This window comes from Urocitellus parryii, chromosome 5 (assembly GCF_045843805.1).
Source record: "Urocitellus parryii isolate mUroPar1 chromosome 5, mUroPar1.hap1, whole genome shotgun sequence".
NCBI lineage: Eukaryota > Metazoa > Chordata > Mammalia > Rodentia > Sciuridae > Urocitellus > Urocitellus parryii.
Genome location: NC_135535.1, coordinates 196,322,572 through 196,350,203, shown reverse-complemented (window position 1 = coordinate 196,350,203; position 27,632 = coordinate 196,322,572). Strand labels below are relative to the sequence as shown.

Sequence of the window (27,632 nt, the reverse complement as noted above, 5' to 3'; positions counted from 1 at the left end):
CCCTGCTGTCCTTCCTACCTGGAAGGTCACCCCCACTCACCTTGTTGTCATCTCAATAACTCTAACTCAGCTCAGCCACCTCTTTCTAGACTTACCAGACATCTTCCAGCTGGCTCAGAACCTCCCTGGGCTTCCACAATCCCTGTACGTCCCTCATATCAGAGGACCTACCTACCAGGCTTTGTTGTCATTGTTCACTTGCTATTTTTTATCACAAGATGGTAATAAATAGCCTGGCACTTCTTATAACCACCAATAAAATGTATAAGTAAATGCAAACCACATTGGATAGCATGCTCTGCTCTTTGCTAGCTGTGTGCCCTTCAACAAGTCCTTTGCCTTTTTAAGCCTCAGTTTCTTCAGCTGTCCTATAGAAATAGTAATACCCACATTATAGGGATATTGAGCAAAGGAAAGGACGTTGCATGTGCAGCCCTTAGCACTGTGGCTGGCTGGTGAGGCGGCTCCATCTGAGTCAGCTGCAATGGTAGCTAAGAAAAGTATTTCTACAGACCCCTGCTGCAGAAGGTTTCCAAACATCAGAGCTAACTCTGCAGTCCTGAAAAGAATTAAGAGCCTTTTAGAAATCAATGAATCTACCTTAAGTGTTCTTCAAGAAAGTTGAGAACTTTGTTAAGAAACCAGACACCCAGCACAAACCATGTTTTCAAAAGTGAAACCCCCAAAGTTTAAAGGAAAACATGGATCTCTTTGCGGGGGATAGGAATGTTAAAGGGCAGGATAGAAGAATGGCAAAAGGGAAAGGAGGAGGCGTATTGCTTGGTGGAGGAGGTGCAGGTAGAAAGTCAGAGCCATCACGGACAGGTGCTTCAGGACAGGTGTTGGGCTGCCTCGGCGGAAAACGGGTTCTCCCGGACTTGTTGAAGTGGCCCTAAACATTCTAGCCCTTCTCAGGAGAACCTGGGGCACAGACGCCCTAAGAATAAGTAGGAGGCGGCAAGTAAATGTTTTCAGGCACCCTATGTGTGCCATGAGAGATGGCTGCCCAGAGAGGTTGCAGGAGGGTGGAGAAGCCCCCCAAATAACCCCGATCAGGCGTTGACTGGGGGCCCCCAGAGTCAAGGAGCCCCCAAGTAAGGTCTGAGTGGCCTCCACCTCGACCCCCACCTCTCCCCTCGAGGTAGGCCAAGGGCAAAAGCGCTCTGCCTCGAGGGTCAAGCAGGAGGCGCTCTAGGCACGTCTCCATCTCCAGGCTAGGACCTCAGTCTCCTCCTCCTGGCATTGGGTTTGCAGACCCGCAGTTGAGAAAACAGATCTTGGAGACCTACTGGAGCTTGCTCCTCCTGCAACCTCCCCCAGGGTGTGGGAACGTCTCAGCCCCGTTCCTCCCGCCGCCTCCCGATCCGGACTTGAAGGAAGTACTAGGCGGCCAGGGCAGGGAGCCGAGGCCGGGTGCGCACTGACTTGAGCGCTGACTGTCCGCGCGGGCGGGCTGCGGAGTTCCCCAGCGGGGGCGGCGGCACCGTCGTGCCCGGGTGGAGACCCGGTCCAAGGGCCCGGGGCGCGGCGGCAGCTCCAGGAGGTCCGGCCGTGAGCGTGACCTCACTGGGAGGGGCCAGCGCGGCGGCCTGGGCGCCGAGCCGAGCGCAGAGAGCGCAGCGCCGGAGCGGAGCTGGGAGAGCGCAAGCCGTGGACCCGATGGAGCGGTACAAAGGTGAGGCGCGGGGTCCCGCGCAGAGCGCACCCACTCCCTTCCGCCTAGTCCTGTGCGGGGAAGAAGGGCTAGGGCTTATCCCGCCGGGATCCAGGTGAGCAAAGTCGACTGCCCCCGCCCAGGCGACCTGAACCGAAGAGGGGGCGACAGAGGTGGGCTCCTGTGGCGGCCTCCGCTTGGGCCCTTTGACCGTCGTGGGAGCCGAAGGCGGCAGTCGGCATTGGGGTGGTGGCTACGCTTCCCACCTGTAGAAGGAGAGGGTGCGCCCCGCGTCCCCCTCTCCACCCCTACATTGGCCCCGGGGGGGGAAAAAAAAGATGCCTAGAGTCGAGGGGCCCCAAGTAAGGTCGCAATCGTGCCGCGGTGCCGGGGCAAAGGGGTGAGTCGTTTGTTGGGTTTTCTCGCACGGGCGCCGGATGGGGGGTTTCCTGCAGATCCTGGGACAGAGCCAACTCGGGAAGAGGGTGCGGGAAGCGCCTGGGGTGGCGGGGTGGGCACGCTGTTAAGTCCTGGCTAGATCGGGCCTCTCCTTTCGTCACGCAACTTGGGTAATGTTTTCTCTCTGAGCCCTTCTCAGATCCCACCACCCTAAGCTGAGTGGGGTGTGGAGGTTGGGGGCCCGAAAGCGGTGCCCAGCAGGTGGAGCGCCTGGAGGTTTCCCGGCCCAGGGGCTTCGCCGAGTTGCACAGCTGAGCGAGCTTTTGGTTTGGCCCTGGCCGGGAGGATCTTGGCCAAATCCTGTTGTGCCAGGTGCCCAGCTAGCTCACGTTTTCAGGCCTGGGGACTTGGACTCCAGAAGCCTTGGTTTGCGGGGCTTTTGAAAAAGGAGCTCGGAGAGCTGCCCCTTGAGCAGAACGCTGGCCCCGCCGCCCCCTCCCTTTGGAAAAGCCTTTTGCTCTCGTGCTGGGTTGGTCTTGGCCAAACCTGCCAGAGGAAATACTGCTTCTATATTTGTTTTCCCCTGGGATTGAGGAATAAAGGAGAATGCTCGGCTTCCCAAGGAATCTCACCCTCGATGGTTTCTGAAACTGACATAAAGGGACATTTGGGACGGGCTTTAGTTCCCTAAACCAGTATTGTCTTTTGACTTTCTTTTGCCTTTTCTCATCTGAGTCATTTGGTTACTGGTGAAGGCAAAAGAACCAAATCCCAGACAGTGCTTCACCTGAACCAGTAGGGTCTTTCTTTGGCAGAGGGAAGCTAGTGGGGCAAAGGTGTAACTGGGTTAAATTTGTTGACTGTGAATTTTTCTGTGACGGCCTCCCTGATGCCTCTCTCATGTTTCTAATCGGGGAGGGAGGGCATTAATCTCCAATTCTGCTGGGATCACCATCTGTTTTGTTGTGGAATACATCTTTATGCAGTCTCAAACACTGGAGGAGGTCACAGCCCCTCTCTGTGTATTCCTTCCACCCTTTGGGGGAATTCAGGATTTGGGTCACCTCCTGACTTGAAGGTGGCTCTAGAGTCCTTTCAGTTTTCTGAATTGTGAAGCCGAGAGGGTATCTGCCCCAAGATCTAGGGTCTGTGTTCTGAGCTACTTTCTCAAGTCAACAGATTAATCCAAGGACCAAGGTAACAGGTGCCTTCTTGCCAAGTGCCCAACTTCTCACCACTAATCGTCAGCAGGGTTCGGTGTTAATAGTTTCTGACTTGGCTCTTGACCTGATAAAGTCCTCTTAGTTTATCTTTCTCTGGAGGGAGTTGAAAATCCTCCCACCCTAGAAGAGGATCAGTTGGGGGCTTCTTGCCAACTAAAGAAGTTGTTTATTTTCTGGTAACACATGTTATCTGCCTCACCGTTTTGCAGTAAATCAGACACAGTGATGAATGGACAGTCTTGAGAATTCTCAAGATTGCAGAGGGTAATCTAACTCATCAATTAAGCTCATCTTCCAATGTTGGACTCATGAGAAAAAAATCTTTCAGTTCTCAGTGTCATCATGCTATTAATATTTTTGTTTTACCTTTCACCAAGGAATTTTGTTCCCCCTCTCCCCCAGTAGAATTCTTGTTCTCTTGAGAGGCAGACGAGTTGTGCTTTGAACACTCATTGAATGGAAACATTGGTCTATGCAAAATGAATAATGCTGGGCTCCAGATCTGATTGGCAAGTGCCCCTTTAATAGAATCAATATTCTCTTGCTGGTCAGAGATTGAGGGCTTTAAAAAAATGTCAAATTGAACATTTGTGGAGTAATTATAGCGGCTTACAAGGTTTGTTTGGATTCTCAGAACCTATGTAAAAATTATAAAGAAAAATTCTTAAGTGTAATGCTACTAAATGTTTTCTTAATTGTTAATTTTTTCCCCTTAAATACCTCCTGTCTTTCTACATTCTCAGGGTTGAGCTCTCCCTCTCCCACATAGGTAGACTACCTCATCACTGTCTTCACATTCTCAAAATACTTTCTCTAATTTGTAAATCTCCTAAAGCTACTGTTTATAGGAGAAATTGCTTTTCCATGTTCCCCAGCCTGCATGTTACTCATTACACACACCCCCAAAATAGCCTATCATTTTTAGGCTCTGGGCTGATTTTCCATTGTCATGTAGGACATAAAGAGAGGTCCAGAACTAAAGGATGGTGGAACCACTCTATGCCTAATACAAAAACAAACAAAACAAAACAAAACCAACAACAACAACAAACAAACAAACAAACAAAAAACCTTCCAGACTTCTCTTCTAGTCTTTTCCAAGCCCATCTGCTAGATAGCTATGACTTTAAGCAAAAATGAATCTGTATAAGCAGTAAAACCCACATAAGTGTCCAGCCTGTGGTGCCAAGTCCTACAATGTGCCTTGAAAAGGTGCCCATCTATGGGTGTTTCCATATTTATGACTCTCCTAAGAGCATCCTGTATCACTGTGCAGGAGCCCATTGACTGAACTTACCCCATGTAGTCAAGGATTCTGGTTCCTATTGCTCTCCCAGCTGGTGAGCGGATCCAGGGCCAAATGCGACTGACCTACTATCTGTGGATTGCACTTGGAACATCACGCTGAAGCTTCCTGAAATTGCATCATATTTGGATCCAAAGGGGCCTGGTTGAGATATTCAGACTCTGGATCAGAGAAATTGGTTGAAATTGAAATCCTTGTCCTGTGTTCTTTGGTTTCTGGGTCTAATCCCCTGCTTCCCCACTTAGCTCTAGGGCACTGGACATGGAAAGGAATGGCAAAGAGTCAAGCCAGGCAAATACTTGAAAACTTGTCTAGGAATTCTGAGATCTGTGATCAGAGAAGGTTGAAAAGGAAAAATGGATGAAGAGTGATGAGCAGATTGATAACATTTAACTCGCCATTTGGAATTATTTCCCACACCTAGGAGCTCTAGTTTTTGCCTATTGACATTCCACCTATGACAGTGGAATAATCTAGGGGCTTTAAAAATTATAAATGTGGGGGAGCAATATGAAAGTACAGGCTCAGCAGGGCATAGTGGCACATTCCTGTAATCCCAGCAGCTGGGGAAGCTGAGATAGGAGGATCGCAAGTTCAAAGCCAGCGTTAGCAAAAGAGAGGCACTAAGCAACTCAGCGAGGCCCTGTCTCTTAAAAAAAGAACAAACAAACAAACAAAAAAAAGAACAGGCTCCACCTGACATTCTGGTTTAGTTGTCCAGGATGGTGACTTGGGCATTGTAGTTTTAAAAGGTCTTCAGGTGATTCTAATATGCAGTTAAAATTGAGAGTCATGCTTCCTTTTAAAAAGTGAAATGTCAAAATAGAAAAAAGTGCCATGGTCCTTTGGAATCAGGCAGTGATTCCAGGGACCCCCCCCCCCCCAGGGATATCAAAATCCAAGGATGACTGAGTCCCTTACATGAAATGGTCTAAGTTGCAGATAACCTGTACATGTTGTCTCATATACTTTAAAGCATCTGTGGATTGTTTATCATATTAGATACAATATAAATAGTTATTATACGGTATTGTTTAGGAAATAAGGACAAGAAAAAAGTCTGAATATGTTTAATAGAGATGCAACCCTGGTGTACCTAACGACATAAGCTACACAGTACCTGTTAGCAACAACATACCTTTTGGTTGAATCTGAGGATGCAGAACCCTGGACTATGAGGGTTGACTGTAATTATATAAACACCTTCCTCACCTAAAAGAAAGAAAAGCAGGTGCGGAGTGAAGGGGATATCTTCTCCTAATCACAGGTTCCTTGACTGAATCTTGTGACACCTACAGAAATCTAGTGTCGGTCACCTTCAGCTATCATAGGCTTGAAGACGCTGTGAAAGTGCCGTTGAAAACGGTCTCCAGTGTGGAATCCTAAGCTCACCGTTTGCTCATGGTACTTGACCCTGAACTCTCCTGACTTTGAAGCTCTTTGTGTGGCACTGAAATGGTCTGAGACAGAAAGACGGAGAGGTCACAGTGGGTGCTGAGAGGCCCCTGCCGTGGGGGAATTCTGCCTTGGGCCCTTCCCCTCTCCTGAAAGGGTGGGAGCTCTGGGAACTGGGCTGGATCCAGCACAGTGAAAGGGCCAGGAGGGGCCACGGCTCTTCAAAGCCGAGGGAGCGGTGCCAGTTCTCTTCCAAATCCTTTTAATGACAGGAAATGTTTCTCTCAAGACTTCTGTCTTTCAGGGGAGGAAGACTTCCCCAAGTCTAGGGGGAGGATGATGGCATGTTCTAACCAGACCTGTAGCAGAGATAGGAGGGGGCACAGTCACCGACCGGGGGGGTGGGCAGCAGCTCAGGAACCCCAAGACCCATGTGCTCCTAGGATGAGACACGGAGCTCTCCAGGCCTCGGTTTCTCCATCCTGAAATCAGCCCCCAGTGTCCCCCCATGTGACTTTGCAACCACTCTTCCATGCTAGTCGCTCTGTGGTCACGGAGGAATCTTTGGAGGGAGGACATGTCTTGGGGAGGGGAGCCAAGTGAGGGAGGGACTGGAGCTGGGTCACCCAGCAAGGGTCAGCTTAGGATCCCGATTCTTATAAATAAGACGGATTTCCTGTGGAGAGCTGGAGAGTCGCAGGCTCAGTGGGAAAGGGAATGCCCTAGACTATGTGAGGAATTCGTTTCTTAAGGACTCATGTGTGACTCTGTCTCCAAAGATTGTTAAGTCCGGAGCCATGGTCTGAAATAGATTTATTTACTCCCATTAGAGAGACAGGTCAACTGAGCCGAAGAGATGAAGCAACAGTTCAGAGGGTCAGAATCAAGATATACTACCCCTGAGAACTGAATTTCTAAAGGGAGAATTGCTATTCAAGAATTTATTCACAAAGAAGTGTTCAAAACACTGTCCTATCATTCCTTATCAGTGTCTCTTCAGCCAGGAAAGGACTAGCTACTAATTTAAACTCATCTCGGCTTCAGGACCTGCCCACCTGTTTCTTCCACAATTCTGCCCTTAGTTTCAGCTGTGTCCCTCACTACTTTTGGTACAGCCTCATGAATGCCCCACACCTTGTGGGTATTCGACAAATACTTGTTGAATTAGTCACGTGGTCTCGTAATTATGTGAATATCTGTTTTCCCCGCAAGGCCGAGCTCTCTCGAGACAGGGACTTTGTCTTTGTGACCCTCCCCAGCCTCTGGCACGTTACCAGGCATAGGTAGGGTCTGGGACATGATTGGTGAGGGAATAAATTCCAGGCTCAGGGCCCGTGTTGACCCTTGCCCTGACCCCCAAGAGCAGACTGGATCACAAAGCAAAATGAAGACAAATCTCAAAGCCACGTTTTGGAAGTGGAGAGGAGCTTGAGGTGGCTGCCTGGGGCTGCCCGACTTGAGCCTTCTTTCTGTCTGTTCCAGCACAGGGATGCTGCTGTTTGGTGGTTCAGAGAAGGATCCTGCAGGTTTCTACTTGTGAGTATGAGGCTGTCTATGCCCTCTGCAGCAGCTCTTGGGACTGCCACCAGGCTCCCAAGGGCACAGACCTGGCTCCCTGGCTCAGCCCGTGCTCTGGGGAGTCAGCCTGGGCACCCAGGGACTCGGGCTTCTAATCTGGCTTTTGCCACTAACTTGCTGTGAGACCTTGGGACACTCTTTCTAGGTCTTGTTTCCTTCTTTGTACGAGTGAGGATAACGGCTACTAATCTGCCTCCCAGGCTGCTTGGAGGAATAACTTGGAAAAGCTCTTGGTAAATACATGAAGAAGGGGAATGTTAAGTTAATTCAGGGGAGCAGATACCTTCTGTGATGTGGTTCTGCCCACCAGGTGGGAGTCCCCACAGTTACTTGAGGCACCAACCATCTTTACAAAGCCTTTGGGAGCTCAGAGTTGGGGCTTCTCAGCCAGTTCCCAGGCATCCTTGCTTCCCAGAGACAGCACATGGGGTCCTTCTGTGAAAGCTGGAAGGAGACCCCAAGGAACTGCTGATTTTCAGCCTCATGTGGGGAGCTGCAGCCTTGTCTCGCCTGACTCCGCTGATGTCTCAGTAAGTTTATGTAGGTGAGACCCTTCAATTCTAACAATGGCTTTGAGCTCCTTGCTAACTTTCTGTTACTTGGTTCTCACTTTCTCTCTAGTTAATCTCAAAACTAACTAAAACCTCCACTGAATGAGGGGTGTGGAGAATGCAGAGAAGCACGGGAGAGCCAGCGTCCATCTGGATGCATTAGAGTGCACTGGAACCAGCACAGAATGGGGCAGGGCACGCTGATGTCAGAGCTCTTGACGGGAGCTAAGGGTCAGAAGACAGAGAGGGGCACCTTGGGCCACAGAAGCCCTGCTTTACTGTCTTCTAAATAGACCCCCTCATTCTCTTCTACCCACTCTGAAGCTCTCACGTGGACTTGAGGCCTGGTGGAGGGTGGTAGGCAGGTATGGAGGCTCCGCCCAGCAGATGGCAAATTAGCCTTCTGATCCTGATTCAACCAAGAAAAGAGAGTCAGCTGTGAGCTGGAGAGAGCGCCCTGCTGTGCACCAGAAGGACTCACTGTGGGCAAACCTGCAAGCCTGCTCTGGGGATAGCTTTCCCAAGTTCCATGACCAACTGTCCTGGTTTTCCTGGGCCAACTGAGATGAGGGTCACCCTATTCCAAAACCCTGGCTTTATTAAATGCCTCTAAATCAATTATTTGTTTTCTTTGTAGCAAAGGCCAACTAGAGCAGTCACTCAGTCTCTTGATTAGAAAGTGAAAGTCTCAGGCTTAAAAGAAGAAAATCATAACCAACTGCTAGGGATACACAGCAGGATGTTCAGCTAAGAAAAAGAGGCCAGACTCAAGAGTCTACACACTGTGATTCCATTTATACGACTTTCTGGAAAAGGCAAAACTACATAGAGGGAAAGAAAGCAGACCTAAACTGTGGTTGCTGGGGCAGGGCGGGGCTGGGGAGGGGTGGACTACAAAGGGACAGGAGAGACATCTTTGGAATGATAGAAATGTTCAGTATCTTTATTGATTGGTGGTGGTTACATAGCTCCATGTATTTGTCAAAACTCAAAACTATGTAGTTAAGAGGGAAGTTGTTTTTTCTTCTGTGTATGAATCATACCTCAGTAAAGCTGCCTTTCAAAAACACCCTATCATATTGTGATTCTGTGGCAGATGCTGAGGAAGGATCCACTAAGGGTAAAGTTGATTATTCCAGGTTGAAAACAGAAGCCAAGTCTTGGTGAGGTTGTGATGGAGATGCAGTAGAAGAGGGTGAAGAGTTGAGGTACAGGGCTGGGGTTGTGGCTCAGCAGTAGAGCGCTCACCTAGCATGTGCGAGGCCCTGGGTCCGATCCTCAGCACCACATAAAAAAGAAATAAACAAAATAAAGGTATTGTGTCCAACTACAATTGAAAAATAAATATTAAAAAAAAAGAATTGAGGTATAAAACAAAAAGACCAGGGTATCTTGATAGTGTATCCTAAATGCCGGAGACTATTCCAGTTAGCACAGTCGGAGATGGTGGAAGCTCTGTCTCCATTTAGAAAGAAAAATTCTAAAGACCAGGCAGGAGATGAGCCCAGGATGGCCCTGGAATATTGGAGCATCAGCTCTGGGCTCCCACCGTGGGAGCTCTGCTGCTATCCACACATGGATCTAATGTATTGACTTTGGCAGTCTTTCCACAGTCTTTTTTTTTTTTTTTGCCAGTAAAGTTATTGAGTTGGAATGGAATACCCATGTCTGCACCATAATGATTTCCTGGTTGTCTTTTTTTTTTTTTTTTTTTTTTTTGGCAGTCCTGCTTGTCTATGTTAACTAGGATTGATTTTTTCAGAGAGAAGAACCATGATGTATTAAAATAACGCACCTAGTCCCATGGGAGGTGAGGCATCAGTACCTTGTTACCATTCAGGGGGAAGCCTATGATGCAAGGGCAGAATCACTAGTGCTCATGGCCCGAGGCCAGAGAATGAGAATCCTCTGAGAATAAAGGATGATCATCACTCTGTTAGTCCTTGTGGGATCTTAGCGTCTTGGTATCTTCCATGAAAAAGAAAAAAAACAAAAAAAACCCCCAAAATCCTCATTGGACTGTTCTTCAGGTGAATTTTGCCTGGTTCTGTGCCCTGGGGAGTTAGACCCTATCTCTGCAGCTTCGTTAAGAACACTGTGTTGGATGGCTGTGGACTGTCCATCTGTGAGGACTGTATTGGGCCCAGGACATGTTCAGTTGTGAATTACACAGGAGATTTCAGACATGTGGCACTTTTTAATCACAAACATGTCCAAGCCACTAGTCATCTACCGAGTCAGTTCTGTTCCACCCATCCTTGGTGTTCAATTAGAGTGATAGCTGACACTTTTCTTAGTTCTAATTGTCTTGATGTTGTTGGGGTGGAGGTTGGAGAAGCAGAAAATAATTTTTGTGCATATTTGTAGTGAAAATTTCTTGACACGGGGTCAGGTCTGACTGTGGCTGGTCCATTTAAGAACCACCAAGTTAGGATGGCCCCAGAGCCCACTTCTGATTTGAGTGCAAGAATGGAGGGACTGCTGTATGCAAAGGAACAGCTGGGAGTGACGGGCGAGGGAACTGGACACTTCCTTACCTGACTGCAAACCATGACCACCATCTCCCAGGGCTATCCAGGCACACTGACATCCTTTTGGATTTTGATGACTGTCTTAGCCTTCCTGTTCGACCAACAAGTGGGAATCTTGCCATTTCCTTCCATCCTCCACCCCTCCCCCGATCCTAGTTTTTACACAACAGAATTTATTCATGTTCACTGTATTCAAGTCCCCAGATGGGGGCAGAAAAAAAAGGTTGTGTTGAATGAACTTATTGTTCAGAGGTTTCAGTGACTTCTTTTATTTAATACCCACAGTCCTAGAACATATTGAGCTGATTTACTGAATTTCAAAGTCCTTTTGGGAGGGACTCTAGGGTGCTCGATGGCCCTGCTTCCAGAGCTGACATCTGTCTGGTGGCAAGTTTGCTTGGGGCATCTCAGCTTCATCTTTATGGCTTGGGTCTCCCTGAGGGCAAATATTTGGTTACAATCCTGGGCTCCTTATGACCTAGGGATGGTCACCACCCTACTGTCCTTGGCACTGTCAGGACTTCTATGGTATCCTCTACTAGCACATTCTTTGAAGAAATAAAGATGCGCCACCAGCAGGTGCTACAGGGTACAGAAACCTCCTGTGGCTTCTGCCTGGTTGTTTGTTGCACAAATGGGAAGAAATGAAGGATGACAAAGTGGCAGTTGTGGGGCAGAGACACTCAGTGCCGTTAGCCTCACGCCTGCTCCAGCGGCTCATGCAGCATGGCTGGTCCTGGACAAGCATGATAGAGTCGCCATTCTTCACTTCACCCTGTCCCCCAGCAATTCTGAGGTCCTCGCCGTTCCCACCTTGGATTTTGCAAGTGCTGGTCCATGGGCCTGAGATGCCCTCTCCTCGGGACCTCCTGGCAAGCTCATTGGTCAGGGCTCACCTGGCCTTGACACCTTGGTCTTGGCGTGCTTTAGAGGTGGGGTCCCTACTGGGTGTTACTGGACTCATGGCTGAGGATCATAGGGTGGGAGACCCTCAAGTGTGGCTGTCTATGTGCAGTGACACTATGACAGTTCCTGGTGTCTGGAGCCCTGGGGATCTCCTGGGAGCCCTCACAGGTACTTGTCTCAGTGGAGTCTGGAAACCCGTCTGGTTCAAGTCTCACATCTCAGATGCTGTGAAAGCTGGCCCCGAGCATAGCTGGTGGGGTTGACCACAAAACCTCATGTGCAAGCCAGGACGGCTCTTCAGGGCGCCCAGGCTCAGCCCTGTGCTCTCCCCTCCTCTCCCTCCCCTTCCTCCTTCCTTTTGCTTCCTCATTTTCCCTCTTGACTGCCTGCCACTCCTCCCCTCATTTTTTTTTTCTGCCAGTTCCATTCATGAACAGCTCTTAAGTCCAGAAAAGAGAACCTGAGGCCACCAAGACCCAGAGAAGAGCTAGGACCTCACCGCATCCTCTCGTCCCCATGTCTCTGGTACCCTCAGGCTCTCATTTTGAGTGGCCGTGGTTAGAATTCCAGGCTTCCCCGGGAAAGGCTGGTGCTGCGGAGGCTGGGAAGGGAAACTGGGGCTTGTCCTCCGTATGTGTCCCTTGGAAGAGGAGGCCTGGGTGAAAATCTGTTCTGTGTGGCCCTGGCTACTTAGTCAGGCCTTGAAGGTGGTGTTGCACGTGGCCTTCTGGAGAGAATGCCCATTCCCGCAGCCCTCAGGGGTCACGTTGGCCCTGAGACCTTGCCAGCCCACCTGGCCTCATGCTGCTCAGGTCAGAGTGACTAGAAAAGGAAGCTCTGCTGCTCTTTCAGTAGGTCCTTAAGTAGAGCCAGCGCCCACTGAGGGTGGGACCCTCAGTTCCAGCCTGTGCATGGCTCCTCCCACTGCCCTTCCACGTTCCCTGGAGACGAGTGTCAGAGGAGGGGCGGCACCACACAGGGGGAGCCTGAGAACGTCGCATTGTTTGGATAAAAGTTCCAAGCATGAAGGCGCAGCACTGCCTAAAATAATTTTTTCCCATTGACCTCCTGGCTTCCCAGCGGGCAGGCGCCCATCTCTGTCATCTGATGCTGGTTTGGTGTGTGTAACAGTAAACACTTCTGCCTGGGAGCCCATCTCCCAGAGTTATGGGATCCAGGTGTCGCTCCTGGGCACCCCCCCCCCCCCATGCACCGGTTCCCTGGAGAGCGGAGTGGCCCTCTTGTTCTCAGAGGGAAAGTCTGGGCTGTGGGTTTTGAAATTAAATCCTCCAGAAGCATGACTCGTCCCCAGCCCCGCCTGCAGGTCTCTACTGATGACAGAAAGTGGCTTCAGCTTTTCAGCAAGCCTCTGAGGGGAGGGGGTCTTGTTTGTCTGACCCCAGGTAAGGACACAGATCCCCGTGTGCTCTCAAGTAAGCAGGGAGGTAAGGCGCTGTTTGTGCGGGGTGAGAGCCAGCCAGTGTGCATCCTCTGCAGGAGGCCCTGGAGCTCGCCAAGCAGGGCAAGAGAGGGTCGCCATGCATTTTAGCCTGATGCGGACCATGGCTGTATGCAAGAGGGAGCCCCTGTCCTAAGCAGGAGAATAGAGGTGGCCTTGGACACTTAATGACTCCCTGTCCCTATCATTAAAGCTGGGAGTCGTCTCAGAGCAAAAGTGGTAAAGGAATTATGTTGGAAACTCTTGCTAGGTTGGGGGGATATGGACTCTGTCTTGGGGGCCTGGCCCCCTCCTGCTGTCCTTGTACCCCTGAGCATTTATAGATGTCAGGTATGGTTGGAGCACATGTGTGTGCATACGTGTGTGTTGAAGGAGTGGTGTCAAATGAGAGCCCCATTTTTTTTAAACTTATTTACCTAAAGTACTAAAAGGACAGACTGTTCTACCAAAAGATGATTTTCCTGCTGAGGGAAGGTTGGGACGAGTTGGAAGAGAGAAGGTAACAGTGCTCAGAGACCTTGTTCTTGGGATGGAGTGACTTGGGGTTCCTCAGGAAGCCGCCTCCATGCGTGACTGTAATGTCTCTGTGCAAGTAGATTTCTTCTCTGATAGGAAAAAAAATAAGGGCAGTCACAGAGCTTAGAGCAAAATATTTACAAATGACTTTTTCCCCCCTGCTAAGTACCATTATTGAGTGTGAAAATGGTTTAGATTCAGGAGGAAACAGCTGGTTGGCAGGGATCCTTCGGGGTCTTGGGTAAAATTCCACTGTGTCACTAATGACTTAATGCGGCATATTTCCGGCACCACTACACTTGGCAGTTGGGGAATCTTATGGCTGAGAACTGAGGCCAAGAAGGGAAGCTCTTCGTTTCTTTCAAAATGATCCAGACCTGTCTAGGGGAGGTCTCCTATCCCCCTTGACAGTTGAACTTTGATGCACATAAACCGTTTCCTGTCTAAGTTTTTTTTGTCTTTGGGTCCAGAGGCAATAAAACATTGCTTCCATAGCTAAAATAGGTCTAGATTTCTTAAAAATCCCAAACCAGGCCTTCTTCCTTGGGTATAGATGGTGTTTAGAGTAATTTCACCAGTGGTCATTGGGAGAGCAAGAAGGTACATGTCCTGTGCTGTACTGGAGAAAGTCTGATACTTGGCTTCAATACGTGGCTCATTCCTATTTGCCCAACCCGTCACTTCACTCTGGGCCCCAGCCTTGCTCAGTCCCTTAGAGTTGGCCACTGTGGCTTTTGCATGTGCTAGTCTATTGGCCTGAAACGCCCTCCCTCAGGACTGCCTGACCAGCTTATTTATCAAGGCTCATTCAGCCTTGTCACATTGACCTTGAACAATCGCCCCCCTACTCCCAGATCTTAACCCTGCCCGCACCTCATACAGCCCTTGTGGCCATGGTCATTGTCAAGGCTGTAGTTATACTGTATTTCCAGTAGGCTATATGCCCCAAAGGGTCAAAGGTATTCTTCTTTGTGGCCAAGAGCCTAACCCCTGATATATGTGGGCTCCAGAAACAGGAGTTGAATGATCGAGAAAGATCAGGTCTTCTGAGAGTTGGATTACAACAAAGTTGAGGACTCTGTTCACCTGTGGACACTCTGAGCCGTAACAGGCAGCTGGCAGAAAGGCGGGGCCTGGCAATGTGTAAAACCTTCCAAGTGTAAGATATACAAGATATTCCTGCACATCAGCCAGTAAAAGACAAAAAAACCTTGCTAGAAAAGCGGGGATAGGAACAGGGGTTGACAAGTGAGGAAGATGGTGAAAAGCTAACAAGCATCTTGAGTTCCTGTAGTCATGAGAAGCATCCAACGGAAATAAGCACCTGCTAGGCTGGCAGAAATGTGAAGGCCACCTGATGCCCAATAATACTCTCAGGAATATTGGGATCAACAGCCCCGCTGAGGGAGCCAGGCTAATGCCACGTCTGGAGAGCAGCCAGGTTTCTTCTGGGTATACTGAATATTCACTTTCCGTATGACCCAGCAGATCCCAAGGAAATGTCTGAACAGGTCCCTGGGGCCAGGCTTGAGGATGATCTCTGCAGCATTATTTGTTGTGATGGAGAGTGGGAAGCAGGCTAGGTGCCAGGTGCTGTCCACAGTCTAGGTGTCATCTGGGTGAGGGGATGAGGGAACTGGTGGCTGAATATCATAGGGAATTTTGCAGCAGGAGGAGCAAGGGGCCAGATACCTGTGCAGCCTCTTAGACCTAGTGCTGACTGAGGAGTCGGAGGCAGAGGAGGACATTAGACAATAGCATTGACAGCCATTAAAAATGCATAACGCTGTACACATTAAGCAGAACCCATAGAAACAGAAAGGTGCCTATTTGAAAAGCCACTGGGGGAGTAGGGGAAGAATGGATCCGGTGAAGAAATGGTTTAGTCGTGATACCAGAAGCCTATAAATAATTCTGGCTTGAAGCAGGAGGCTGCAGGAGAACACTGCCCTCACGTTTGACTCCAGAATTCACACTAGGCCATCAGCGCTGCAGTGAGGGCAGTAGTCGGCCATTATCACAGGGGGGACAGGTTGCTCCTGCCCAGGCCCCCTCAAGCCCGGGAGGGTAGTTCTGGCTTTACATACTTACATATTTTTCATTTGCCCTCCACCGCTCCGAGTGCCTGGTCACTTAGTCATCTGTGGGTCTGCATTGCCAAGTACAGGTCATGGCCAAGAGCCAGTGTCCAGATGCTTGTCAAATGAGTAGAAAACAGTAGAATTGGATTTTTCCAACACCTGATTGATTGGATGCAAGGTCACTAGGCTCTATAATTAAGGAGCCCACTTTGCCCCCTTCCACCTGGAGAATGAAATATTCACCCAGTTTCTCTCGTGCCCTCCCCTTGCCCCCAGTTTTGTTTGTTTTGATTACTGAGGATTGAACCCAATACCACTGAGCTACATCCCCAGTCCTTTTTTTTTTTTTTTTTTGAGACAGTGTCTCATTTGCTGAGGCTGGCCTACTTGTGATCCTCCTGCCTCAGCCTCCCGAGTCACTGGGATTACAGGTGTGTGCCACTACTGTCAGCCAACATATTCACTCAAAATCAATGCATCCAAATGCTCCTTATCTAGCCCAGGGCTGTGTTGGCCTCTGATCTTTTTTTTATTCTATTGCCTTTATTCTACTTGATAATTGTGTTGTTGTGTTTTTTTTGTTTTTGTTTTGTTTTTGTTTGTTTGTTTTAAGCCTTTTTTTGAGATTCAAAGTTGTGATTGAGATTCAAAGAGCTGTTTGGACCAGGGTAAGTGGTGTCCCCATTTGCTTTGCCCAGTGATGTTCTCTACCTGGGCTCAGGAGGCAGGACCTGGAGCTCTGGGGTCTTGGAGCGTGACTCTCTGGGTGTGGGCCCTGCAGGTGGGGGTGGTAAATCCAACTACATTGAAAGCCAAGAACTGAAAGAGTTTTCAGGAAATGGAGACAACCCTGAGGTTGGCTCTGGGGGCTTGATTGTCTTCCCATCATTTGTTCTTAGACAGTGGTTGTCCTCTGTCCACACCTCTTTCTTCCAGCTGCTCTGCCTCGGACCTATCCATCTGCTGGCGGTGTCCACCTTCTGCCCCACACTCTGGACCTGCCCTATTCCCAGGTCCACTGGGTGCTGACTGCTCAAGTGATGGGGCGGTGAAGGTCATCATCACTGTTGCTCAAGTTCACGACAGCCCCACGGGCCTTTCTGGCTCAAAGGATTTGTTGGGTTGTAATGACCTTGCTGATGTCCTTGAATAGCTCCTTCCATGTGAGCATTTCCAGGTTTTCACACAATGGGCATTTTGGAGCCTTCTCTGTGCCAAGCATTGTCCAGGTGCTGAGGGAGCCTGGCCTGATGTTGGCAAGGCCCCTGTCCTGATGGAGCTTATGTTCTCATGGAGGAAAATGGATCAGAAACAAGTAAGCACAGCTCTAAAGAAGGATCACTGCAGATAGCAGTGACTAACATGAAGAGAGAACATAGGATGTTTTGAGAGCAATTTGATGGTGACTGGGTGGGGGGTGGGGGATGGGGGGGGTTCCAGCAACAGCAGGGAGAACATGGAGAACCTGTGTAAGGAGGAGACATATGAGTTGAGACTTAAATGGAGAGAAAGAGCCTGCCACCTGGACAATTGAGGTGGTGAGTTCCAGGCAGAGAGGAAAGACTAAGCTTCTGAGGCCACCACATGCCAAAATGGTGTGCACGTGTGTGAGGTGGAGGTGCAGGGGAGGGTTCCTCAGTGAGGGGCCATGGAGAGACCTGGACCAGGCCAGGAGCCTGCATCGTTCGAGTACTGTGCACACAGTGAATCCCACCTGTGCACTACCTTGGATTCAAAACATTTTTTATTCTTCAGGAAAAAATCCAGGTGCATCCTGAAAGAATATCTTCTTTCATCCTTTGCTGCCGGGGTCCGGCTGCAGCAGAATGGGGGGGGGGGTGGTGACGAACAACTCTGTAGATTGATACAACAGGAGTGGAAGCCATTTATTGTAGGACAACAGAGGTATTTATACATTTTGCACAGCTTATCTTAATTAGCATAAACTAGATACATCAGTCAACCAATAAGGAATCTCCACACTTAATGGCTCGCTTTTGTTACTTCTCAAACCACTCCCTCTGGCATTTTGCCAGGCACCATCCAGACTTGTTTACGAACTCTAACATTCCCCTGGCAAAATACCAGGTGTTATTTTGACTTGTTTACAGACCTTAACACTTTGCAAAGTGGTGAAGGTGCTACAGACCTATTACAGTTCACATTTACCAAAGGGGGCCAAGGGAGCAAAGGGACATGGAAGAAGCCCTCTGGCCCCCAGAAAATTGGTGGAAGGAGTAGGACAGTTGCCTGAGATCCCTGAATGATGATCCATGCCCTTCCCACAGGCAAAGCCAGGAAAGGAAAGCAGCGATTTAGCCTCAGAACCATCTAGGATCTCCCAGTGCCTCTCTCTTTAAGAAGCATTTAGCTAGGTATGGTGGCACACACCAATAATCCCAGCAATTTGGGAGTCTGAGGTGAGAGGATAGCAAGTTCAAGGTTAGGCTCAGCAAGTGAGGCCCTCAGCCACTTAGCAAGACCCTGTCTCCAATTAAAAAAGAAAAAAAAAAAAACATTGGGAATGTAGCTCAGAGGTAAAGTGCCCCTGAGTTCAATCCCCAGTACAAAACAAAACAGATCTGAATGCTTCATTCCCTGCCGCTCAGATTATCTAAGGTCTGTGTTTAGTTGTAGGAAATACAAAATACAATGATGTTCAAAGTTGCAAGGTTTGGTTTCTTACAGAACTAGTTCAATCTCAGAACTTGCAGCCTTAGGCAATTACTATTTCTGAGACTCGATTTCTTCATCAGAAAGGGGCTAATACCATCTTCCTTGAGGATTTATAAGGACTGAATGATATTTTATGCTTAGAGAGTTTGGTGGTGATAGGTCTAGCACAAGGTCAGAGCCTCAGAATGCTAGTTGTTGGGGAGATAAGACTTTGGGCTGAATTTGCCATGGATCTGATCATTTCTGATGCCAGCAACCTTTGCTTTCCATAATGCTGCACTGGACTGTGGGTTGGGAGGAGGAGGCTGATTCATTAAGGAGAGCTGTTTCCTGGTTCTGAACCCATCAGATGAATGTAAGTGTACCAGAGCCTCAGTTTTCCCCATCTGTAATAATTAGTGCTCACCTTCCTTCACAGGCTGTTGGGAAGATCCATAGTAGTGTTTCAAAAACTGAAAAGCACTGGGCAAATATAAAGGGGATTATTTCTGCGTTGTGCTGGGAATTGCAATTCCAGGGAAAAAGGAGTCTTTAGTATCACCGCAGCCAAGCTAATCCTCTCCTGACTCAGGCTCAACCCTGGAGTATTTATGGCTGGAAGGTAGATTCTCCTGGTCATGGAGACCTAGGGGAGAGTGAAGTCTCTTTTGAAATTAGCTGATTAGATGAGCAACTAGATAAAGGATAATGGTAGAAAGGGAAGAGAAGGCTCAATAAGAGATTCTGTTCGGACAGAGAAGTGCATTTTTGTCTTGGCAACACATGCCCATGTGCCTGTCTGCAGTGCCCTCATTTTGCAAGGCACAGAAGATGGAAAGCTCTATGTGGCCACAGGAAAGGTGCCCATGTGACCTCAACCCTTGTCGCAGCCCCAGAAGGACCTCTTCCTGGGGACACCTGTTGCTGGGGTGCTTTGTTCAATGACCCCCTGGGTGCTGCTTCCTTGGCTTGGCCATGGGATCCTACTGGGCCCAAGGAACATCTGGGTCCCCTGGAAGCTACTAAGAGGCAGATACAGCACCAGCTGCTGCCTGGGCAGGGCAGGGACAATTCGCATTCATGATGACCCAGTCATCTCACTGCTTGCCCCTTCTAGCACCCTCTCTGCCATGGGGAGAGCCCCTACCTGTCTGCTCTGACTCTTCATCTCCCTACTCTGCTGCTGCTTTCTTGATACTAAATGGAGATCAAGGTCAAGAGTGATTATTAAAAATCAAAACTAATACCAATACCTTTTGCTTTTTACTTCAAAATATGTTCCATTGCTCGCCTTCACAAATATCCCAGGCAGATGAGTCAGAAGTCCCATGATGGCTCTCTTTTCTCCAGGGGATAACTGAGGCCAGTGGATTTAACGTACCTATCAAATAGCTGCGGACTAGGAAGCTATTGCTACCAGAAGGTGCATCTGAGCCTTGCTGCCCTCATCTGATGCTGACCGTGTTCTGGATGATCACCACACATCCTCCCTGGCATGTTCTGCTTTTGTTCTCATTTCTTCCCTAGGGATTCCTAGGGGGCAAGAGCCTGCACTCCCCGACCCTCCTCCAGGTACTTGCACCTCCAGGGTTGGCTGAATATTCACAGGGCTCCACATAGGGACAACTCGGAAGCTTTCATTCACATTCTTGGCATTGCTTGCTAGGGAAGAAGTCCCCCGGAATGCAGGGGCTTGTTGGCCTGAGCTAGGCTGAGCTGAGAATGTTAATAAAAAGCTTCCCAACGTTTTTCTATCAAACACTTTCATCTTACTCCAAGCAGCCAGAATCAGTCCTGGGTGTGGGGGTGGGGGCAGGGATCCAACAGTAAATATTATTATCCTTCGTCTGGGGTTGGAGGAAATTGAGGCCAGACCTAGAGGCCAGAGGCAGCCCAAGCTAAAGCTCACAGCCAGCTCAGCAGGATCCTAACCCAGCTCCATCTGCCCCTCGAGCACATTCTGCTGACTGGTCTCTGATCAAGCTACATGTAATCTGTATGCTGAGAAGGCTTCAAACGTGGGCTTCAGCCATGTCTGTGTCTGTTGTTAAGTGGGGCATCATGTCCACTAGCTGCCGTCCAGCCATCTTGGTGTATCTCTTTGGGATGGGAAGTGGCTTTCCTAGCGTTGTTCACAGCTGAGTCTGGGACTTGGCGGCAGACTCAGAACAGAACCCCCGCCTGACGAAATAGCCCTCCACAACAGGAGGCTCCTCTGTGCGCCTGGCTTCCAGGTGTCCTGTCTCTCTGTCCTGCCGGCAGCTGTTCCAGCCAGGCCTTTGCTCGTTCTGTTCTTATGACCGGGAACATGCTCCCCTCCCCCCTTCACCCGCTGCACCCTCCTCCAGAAGCCTCCCTCTAGCACATCTGGACCCAGCTGCTCCTATTCCACGTGGAACCCCATTAGCACTTCATTGTGCTGGCATGAGTGGGTCCATTCCCGTGTCCCTGTCCTGTCTCCATGGCCAGGTTCATATCCCCTAAAATGAGCTGCAGAGTGTTTCCACACTGATGGGCTCTCGCTGCTTCTGAGGGTTCCCGGGAGCTTTGGTCGAGTTCCCATCTGCCCCTTTCAAACAGCTTCCTGGGAAGTGAGGGGGCCCAGCCCTGCTGTGGGCACGTGGGAGGCCAGAGAGGCCTGGCCACAGGGGCGTGGCTCTGAGTGAGGCTGTGACCCGGGTGCCCCTCTCAGCCCTGGACCAAGGTGTGTCATGGGTGCTGGTGTGTTCCTGGGGCACCTCCTATGCTCCATGACTAGTGGAGGGACGTGGACTCTGATTTGTCAGGGGAACGGGGACGTTTTCGTGTTTCCTACAATTAAGAAGAGAAGACAAGTGAGGATGTTCTCACACGGAAAATAAATCTCACCAGAGGCAACGTTCGGCCACACGCCATTGGAGCCCAACAGCTGTCTCTCATTTGTTGGCAAGTGTTCCTGGTGATGAATGTCCTCCGTCCTCGCTCACAGCCGGCCCTCAATGGAGGCTTTGGACAAGTGTCGGGGAACAATGGCCCTTCTCAGGGTGCCCCCAGCAGACGCTCCCAATGAAGTTGGTTCATCACTCAGAGCGGGGGCAGGACCAGAGACAAGATGCCATTGATTCAGCAGGGAAGGCCCGAGCAGCCATGGAAAGAGCATGCCTGGGGACAGAGACCAGCCAGGGATGGGACTCGTGGCTGCTGAGAAATGCCCTGAGTAATCAGAGTGGACGATTCTACCTCTCAGATGCTGTCTTCTAGAAGCTGACTTGGAGGATGGTGACATATTTGCAAATATGTCAGTCCTTACTTGGTCATGAAGGGGCTAGCAGAGGGCAGTGCATGTTGTGAATTCACTGTGATTGAGTAAATGAGGACACCTGCTCAGAAAGATGGAGGGCCAGGGCGAGGACCAGCACCCCACCTCGGGGGCCCCTGCTCCTAGCCAGAATTGATCTGCTTCCTTCTTCCTGTAACCAGGTTAGAGCAGGAGGGACTGAGGAGGGAGAAAAGATGAACTGGGGATTCTCGTGGAACTAGGACTCTAGCCTTGAACTTGGCTGAAGCTGGGAGTGGTACCTAGGTCCCTGCAGCCCCCAGTCCATGTGCCCACAACCTCCCCCTGCACAAAGTTCTGCTTTCTTCACCTTCTGCACCCCAACCCCATTAGCCAGGCAAGTGTGAAAGGTGCGATTTCCAAGCGAACTCAGTTTTTTCTTCTTTCTGTTATTTTTGGTTTTCTTCAGATGGAGTTCCCTTAAATAATTTAAAATAGGTGTGAACAACAGTTACACATTCAAATGGCTGTTTCATCCTGTGAGGAGTTCCGGGTAGTCATTTCACACTGTATCTTTATGCCAATAAACTTTTACACCTATATTTCAAAACAGAAGTCATACCTGCTTATTACAGCTTGTGCTTGCACAGCAGACGTTTGTAACCTGGAATGTGAAAACCCTAGAATCCTACCATCAGTGATCTCATCGGGGAATCTAGTCATCCAGGGTTTTCTCTCCTCTCTATCATGATCCTAACTGCCTCCTCCCCTCACTTCTTCCTTCTCTCCATTCCTCTCTCTCTTCCTTCTTTCTTTCCCTCTCCTCGTGTCCCTGTCCCTCTCTTTCCAAACTCTCTGTCTGGTACAAAGTTTTTAAAAAGCAAAAGAATTCAGTAGAAAGCAAACTCCAGCCCTGTTCAGGCCCCTTCCCTGCCCAGTCTATTATGTATCCTTCAGGCCATTGCGCGCCCAGGATCAGCTGCAGCGGGTGATCTTTCCTCTTTCCACCACGTGGAGCTCACTCTTGGTGCTCCTTGTTTTGCTGCTCAGCATTTCCTTTGTGCAGTGACCACGCCTTTTCTGTACTCGGTGGACACTTCAGTTTTTCCATAGGTGTCCCTGTAACAAACAGTGTCACCATGAATACCCTTGCCATAGGTCACTTCAGACACCAGGAGGATATCTGGACCATCCCATCCCAGGATAGAAAGGCTGGGTCAAAGGATGTGTTGCTAGGATTTGTGTGGAGATTGCCAAGTGGCTCTCTTGGGAGCTCATATCTATTTTTTTCTTTCTGTTTTGAGATGGGGTCTCACTGTGTTGCTCAGGCTGGTCTTGAACTCCAGAGCTCAGCCCCTGGAGTAGATGGAACTACAGGTGGTGCCACCACATCTAGATTCGTCAGGCCCCTTTTGACTCTCATAGGCAAAGTACCTCCTAAGCAAAGAGGGCCTGTCTCCACCCACCTAATTTCTTCAATACAGTATTATCAGACTTTGCCGTCCCTGTTCCTCAGAATGGGCAGAGACCTCTCTTCATGGTGCCCCTTCCAGATTTAACTTGCAGGTCACTATTCAAAGTGAAGTTGAATATCTTCCTGTATTTAGGATTGGTCACGTGTATGTAGGGAGTGTGTGTATTCTGTTTGTATGCATTGCTCATTTTTCTATTGAATTCCTTTTTTAAAAATTGATTTTGTAGGAGGTTTTTTTTGTGTGTTAAGAAAATTAACCCTTTGAATATGAGCTGCAAATATTTCTCCCACTCTCTTTCTTTGTCTTGCTCTTATGTTTATTTTTCTGAAGTAGGATTTTTTTTTTCCTGAAATGTTTTTTGGTCAGATTTATCTCCTTCATGGTTCTAGTTTCCCCCTAAAACTTTACTCTAAGAATCTCCCATTTTCTTTTTTAGCTTTATTGAAATATCCTTTAATACTATACAACATTCAGGGTGTACACTTTGCTGACATTCACAACCATCTCCACAGCCACTTTTGGAACATTTTCATTTCCTCAAAGAGAAACCCCTTCCCTTTGGGCAATCACTGCCCCCCACCCCCATCGCTTTCCCCAGCCCTGGGCAGTTGTCCATCTACTTTCCATCTCTGTCGATGTCCCTATTCTGGACTTTCATATAAATGGATTTATAGAATAGGTAAACCCCTTCTTTCACTTGGCCCAGGTTCATTCAAGTTTTCAAGGTTTTCATCCCAGGTTTTCAAGGTTCATTCCAAGTTGAAGAGTATGTCAGTCCTTCTCTCATTTTTATGGCTAAATAATATTCTATCGGGTACATACGCATGAATGGAACACATCCTGTTAATCCATTCATCTGTGGGATATATTGAATATTGCTGCTATAACCATTTGTATGCAAGTTTGTTTTGTGGACGCATATTCTCATTTCTCTTGGGCATCTCTGTGTGTGTGTGTGTGTGTGTGTGTGTGTGTGTGTGTGTGTAGAATCATTAGGTCTCATGGTAACTCTAGGGTATGTCATTGAGTAACTGCCAAATGATGGCAGTTATCAGTGGCCACATCATTTTACATTCCCACCAGCTATAGTTTGTTTGTACTTTTTAATTTTTTTTAATGTTTTAAATATTTGAACCATCTGAAACTCTTCATAAGATGTGACGTGGGATCCAAATTAATATTTTTCAGTTAGCTACCCACATTGTGCCAACCATGTTTTTGGCTTACCTTTCTTTCCCAGTGTCTTTTTGTTAAAAGACCCACTCATTGCATCATTCAATAGACCTTTATATATCGTGCAGAGTTGCAGACTGTGCAAACCAGATCCAACACTATTCCTGCTATCTAGAAGCTTGTGGTAAGTTCTGTTTCCATGTCCTCTAATAAGTGCATTACACAAATTACCTTATTTAATACTTGCAAGTCTCTGAGGGTAGGTAGAGATTTATTCCTAGTTTGTACATGGGAAAACCAGGGTTTGAGACAGATTTAGAGACAAAAACCCTACAGGATTGTATTTCCAAAAGCACAAGGCCAGGTGTCCTGGGTGCCTTGTCAATGGCCAGATGTCCAGGGCAGAGTGGTGGGAAGTTCTGCTTAGCAGCCTCCCCCACAGCTGATGTCTGCTCCTGACTAGTGGATTGGCTGGGATGGGTCTTGTGAGGAGAGTCCCACACCTTAGAATGGAAAGCACTGGATGTGAATATGTTTCTCACTCAGCTCTGTTGCCATGAGGACCTACACAGTGGGAAAGTTGTGTGGCCACCTTTAGGGTCCATTCTCTTCACCAATTATGTGATTCAGGGATCCTTGGAAGGGACAGAATTTGGCTCCCCCCTCCCTCCACTCCCCCCACTCCCCTGCCCCCACTGCCTTTGCAAAGGGATAGTAAAAGCATTTGCCACGTAAAACATACAAAGCTCCATAAAGTTCCAGCCAATGAAATCATCATCTCTTCCTGGGCATCTCTTCCCCAGTCTTTGACCTTGGCTCCGTTCCACTCCCCAGGGAGTTGTAAGGCAAGGGAACTGGTTTGCTCAAGGAAGAGCTCTCCTGAATCTTCTTCACATCTCAGACTTCATCAAACACTTGGAGTTTGGGATTTTCCTATTAATAACATCATGTGACTCTCTGGAAGCCTTTACTTCTGCTGATGTGTAATAAACTCGGGCAGCACAGGAAACCTCAAAAGGATTTTTCCTGGAAATGGCTTTAAAAATGCAATCCAGTTGCCTCAATATTTCATCTTTCTAAAGGGGAAGATGTCTACCTGTCTATCTCTTCCTCCCTCTCCATTCCCATCCCCCAAAACCACTCCTTTCTGGGAACAAATATTTCCTATGTTGTAACTATTCGGCTGTGTGGTGGGTGACTTGTCCTTTATTTTCTCATCATGGGAAAATAGTTGGGATGTTTTGGCCTGGTCACTGTGGAGTGGTTTTGGAGATCTCATTTTTGCTGACTGTCTCAGGCATCATTGTTGCAGAGGATGTTCTATAGAGAGTCACTTCTCTCATGTGTGGCCTGAGCCAGGGCTGGGTCTTCTCTTGGTTGGCAGGTCTGAGTTCAGTGGTCTAGGGTTTTCCTTTCCTTTCCCTTTTCCTTCCTTCCTTCTTTTCTTCCTTTCTTCTTTCCTACTGGGGGGGGGTTGAAACTGGGAGCATTCTACTTTTGAGCTATATCCCCAGCCTTTTAAATTTATTTTTTGAGACAGGACCTTGCTAAGTTGCTGCGGCTGGCTTTGAACTTGCAACCCTCCTGCCTCAAACTCCCAAGTTGGAGGGATTACAGGTGTTCATTACCGTGCCTTGGCTGATCAGGACATTCCTGGAGTCCAAGTTCCTTTCTCCATGGGTGTCTCTGGGGACTTCTTGAACTGTCTTGGGCTGCTAGAAGATAGGAACATTGCATTTCTTCTCCAGGCTCTGACCTGGATAAGTTCAGGTCTTTTGGGGGCCAGATAATTTAATTTCAGGCAGCATCTTAGATGTACAGGTTTCCGACAATCTGGAAGATTACGTTTTCAGGAGAAACAACAATACTTCATAGGTGGAAGTTCTGATGTCCAATTTGTAGTCCATTGTATTAGAAGATACTTATTTACATTCTAAATCTCACTTCTGAGGGGATATAATGAAGACAATGGCCACATTTTAATCATTTGTTCATAGAGAGCTTCTCAGTTTGTCCTAGAGAAGGCTCTGACTTTGGTAAGTGTTCTGCCTTTTCTGAATTCCATTCAAAACTCCAAAAGATATTCACTGAAAAAGAATAAGAGAGTAATAGCTATAGGCTTCAATAGCTTGAGACCGAAAATCGCCCCAGCCAATTTCCTGTGTCAATGCAAAGCTAATGTTTATTTTAGAAACATGCTTAGCATTGAAGCAGTAAAGAACTGAAAGCATTCATCTTGTGAATTCCATGAATAATGTAAAGATGGATGGATGCATCTTCTGGACTCGTGCAAGCAGAGTGAGCCATTTGCTGGTGGCGGAACACCTGATGGTTTGCAGTTTCCCTCGGAAGGCCCTTTTTCTTGGCTGGGCTGTTTTTGCTGTGGCAACCTCTTTGCCTGAGAGGCTTCCTGGCAAATGGGGACAAAGCCTACTGAAGGTGTGATGTTAGTGCAGACCTAGGAAAATCCATGATTCAGTTTCTTGGGAAGCAGTGCTGAGAAATGTTGGCAGGAAACACATGTGAGTCCTCTACAGAGGCCCTCAGACACACAGTGGACGCCAGCGTCCCTGTGACGTGGAGATACCTACGTCATGCTCTCTCTTGAAGCATCTCAGGCCAGTAGGCCCTGCTTCCTCTGTGTTTCCCCAGGCATGGTTCATAGCTCTCTTGCTGAATTGAAATAAGGGCACTGAGGGCAGAAATGCATCTTGATCCTCCTTTTTTTTTTTTTTTTAATCTGGAAAAGTAGGGAGCTCAATGAATGATCACTGAATAATCTTTCCATCACACTGGAGAAAACCGTTCACCTTTCTATCCCATTGACTGCTACTTTGACAAGACTTTGGTTTCATAAAGCAACATTGTCCACTGATGGGTAACTTACACTCCCTTGGTGAAATCCATGTGGCACGTGGTGCGCTATGACACGGCCGATAGCAGCCAATGTTTGTGTCCTGTCTGCCTACCACCTTACCACACCCCGGGGACACAGTGATCACTTCTTGCCCAAAAGCCCATCGTTGCCTTTGGTTGGACTTGACCCAGAACCATCTGGTTTATGAATCGTGCTCATTGTCACATTGGATCCTTGCCCGGGGAATGGCTTTTCCAAAGTGTCTCAGAGGAAAGTCTTGGGCTTTTCAGGGGACAAGTAAAATGTTTCTTCTGCTAACTCGATAACTCTTCACCTGCTAGTTGAGATGAGGTTTGTACCTTCTCCCTTTTGGTTGTTCAGGGGAATTCTTTGACTTGGGGAGCCTGGGAGTGGGAGGGAGGGTAAGTGTGAATCAGTGGACTGTGGACTGAAGGAGATATTTTGTGTGTGTAGTACGACCTTGACTTGTGTCATGCCCCCTAGTGATATTTGAAAACAAACTCCAAGTCGAGTGCCCTCCTTGGCTGCCCTGGGCAGGCAGGGGAAGGATGTGCCCAGCCCAGTCCCCTGGGATTGCTGCACCATCTCGCTCCCAT

General features: G+C 48.5%; 1 protein-coding gene across 1 annotated transcript in view; it reads left to right on the top strand.

The window, feature by feature from the left end:
* Positions 1-1,595: 1,595 nt before the first annotated feature.
* The window catches only part of Afap1l2 (actin filament associated protein 1 like 2), a 90,060-nt gene continuing 64,023 nt past the window's right edge, over positions 1,596-27,632 (top strand). The window contains exon 1 of the mRNA XM_026389169.2: positions 1,596-1,675. Within this exon, the coding sequence (XP_026244954.2) occupies positions 1,660-1,675 (16 nt within the window). The 5' untranslated portion in view covers positions 1,596-1,659. The remainder of the gene's footprint in view (positions 1,676-27,632) is intronic.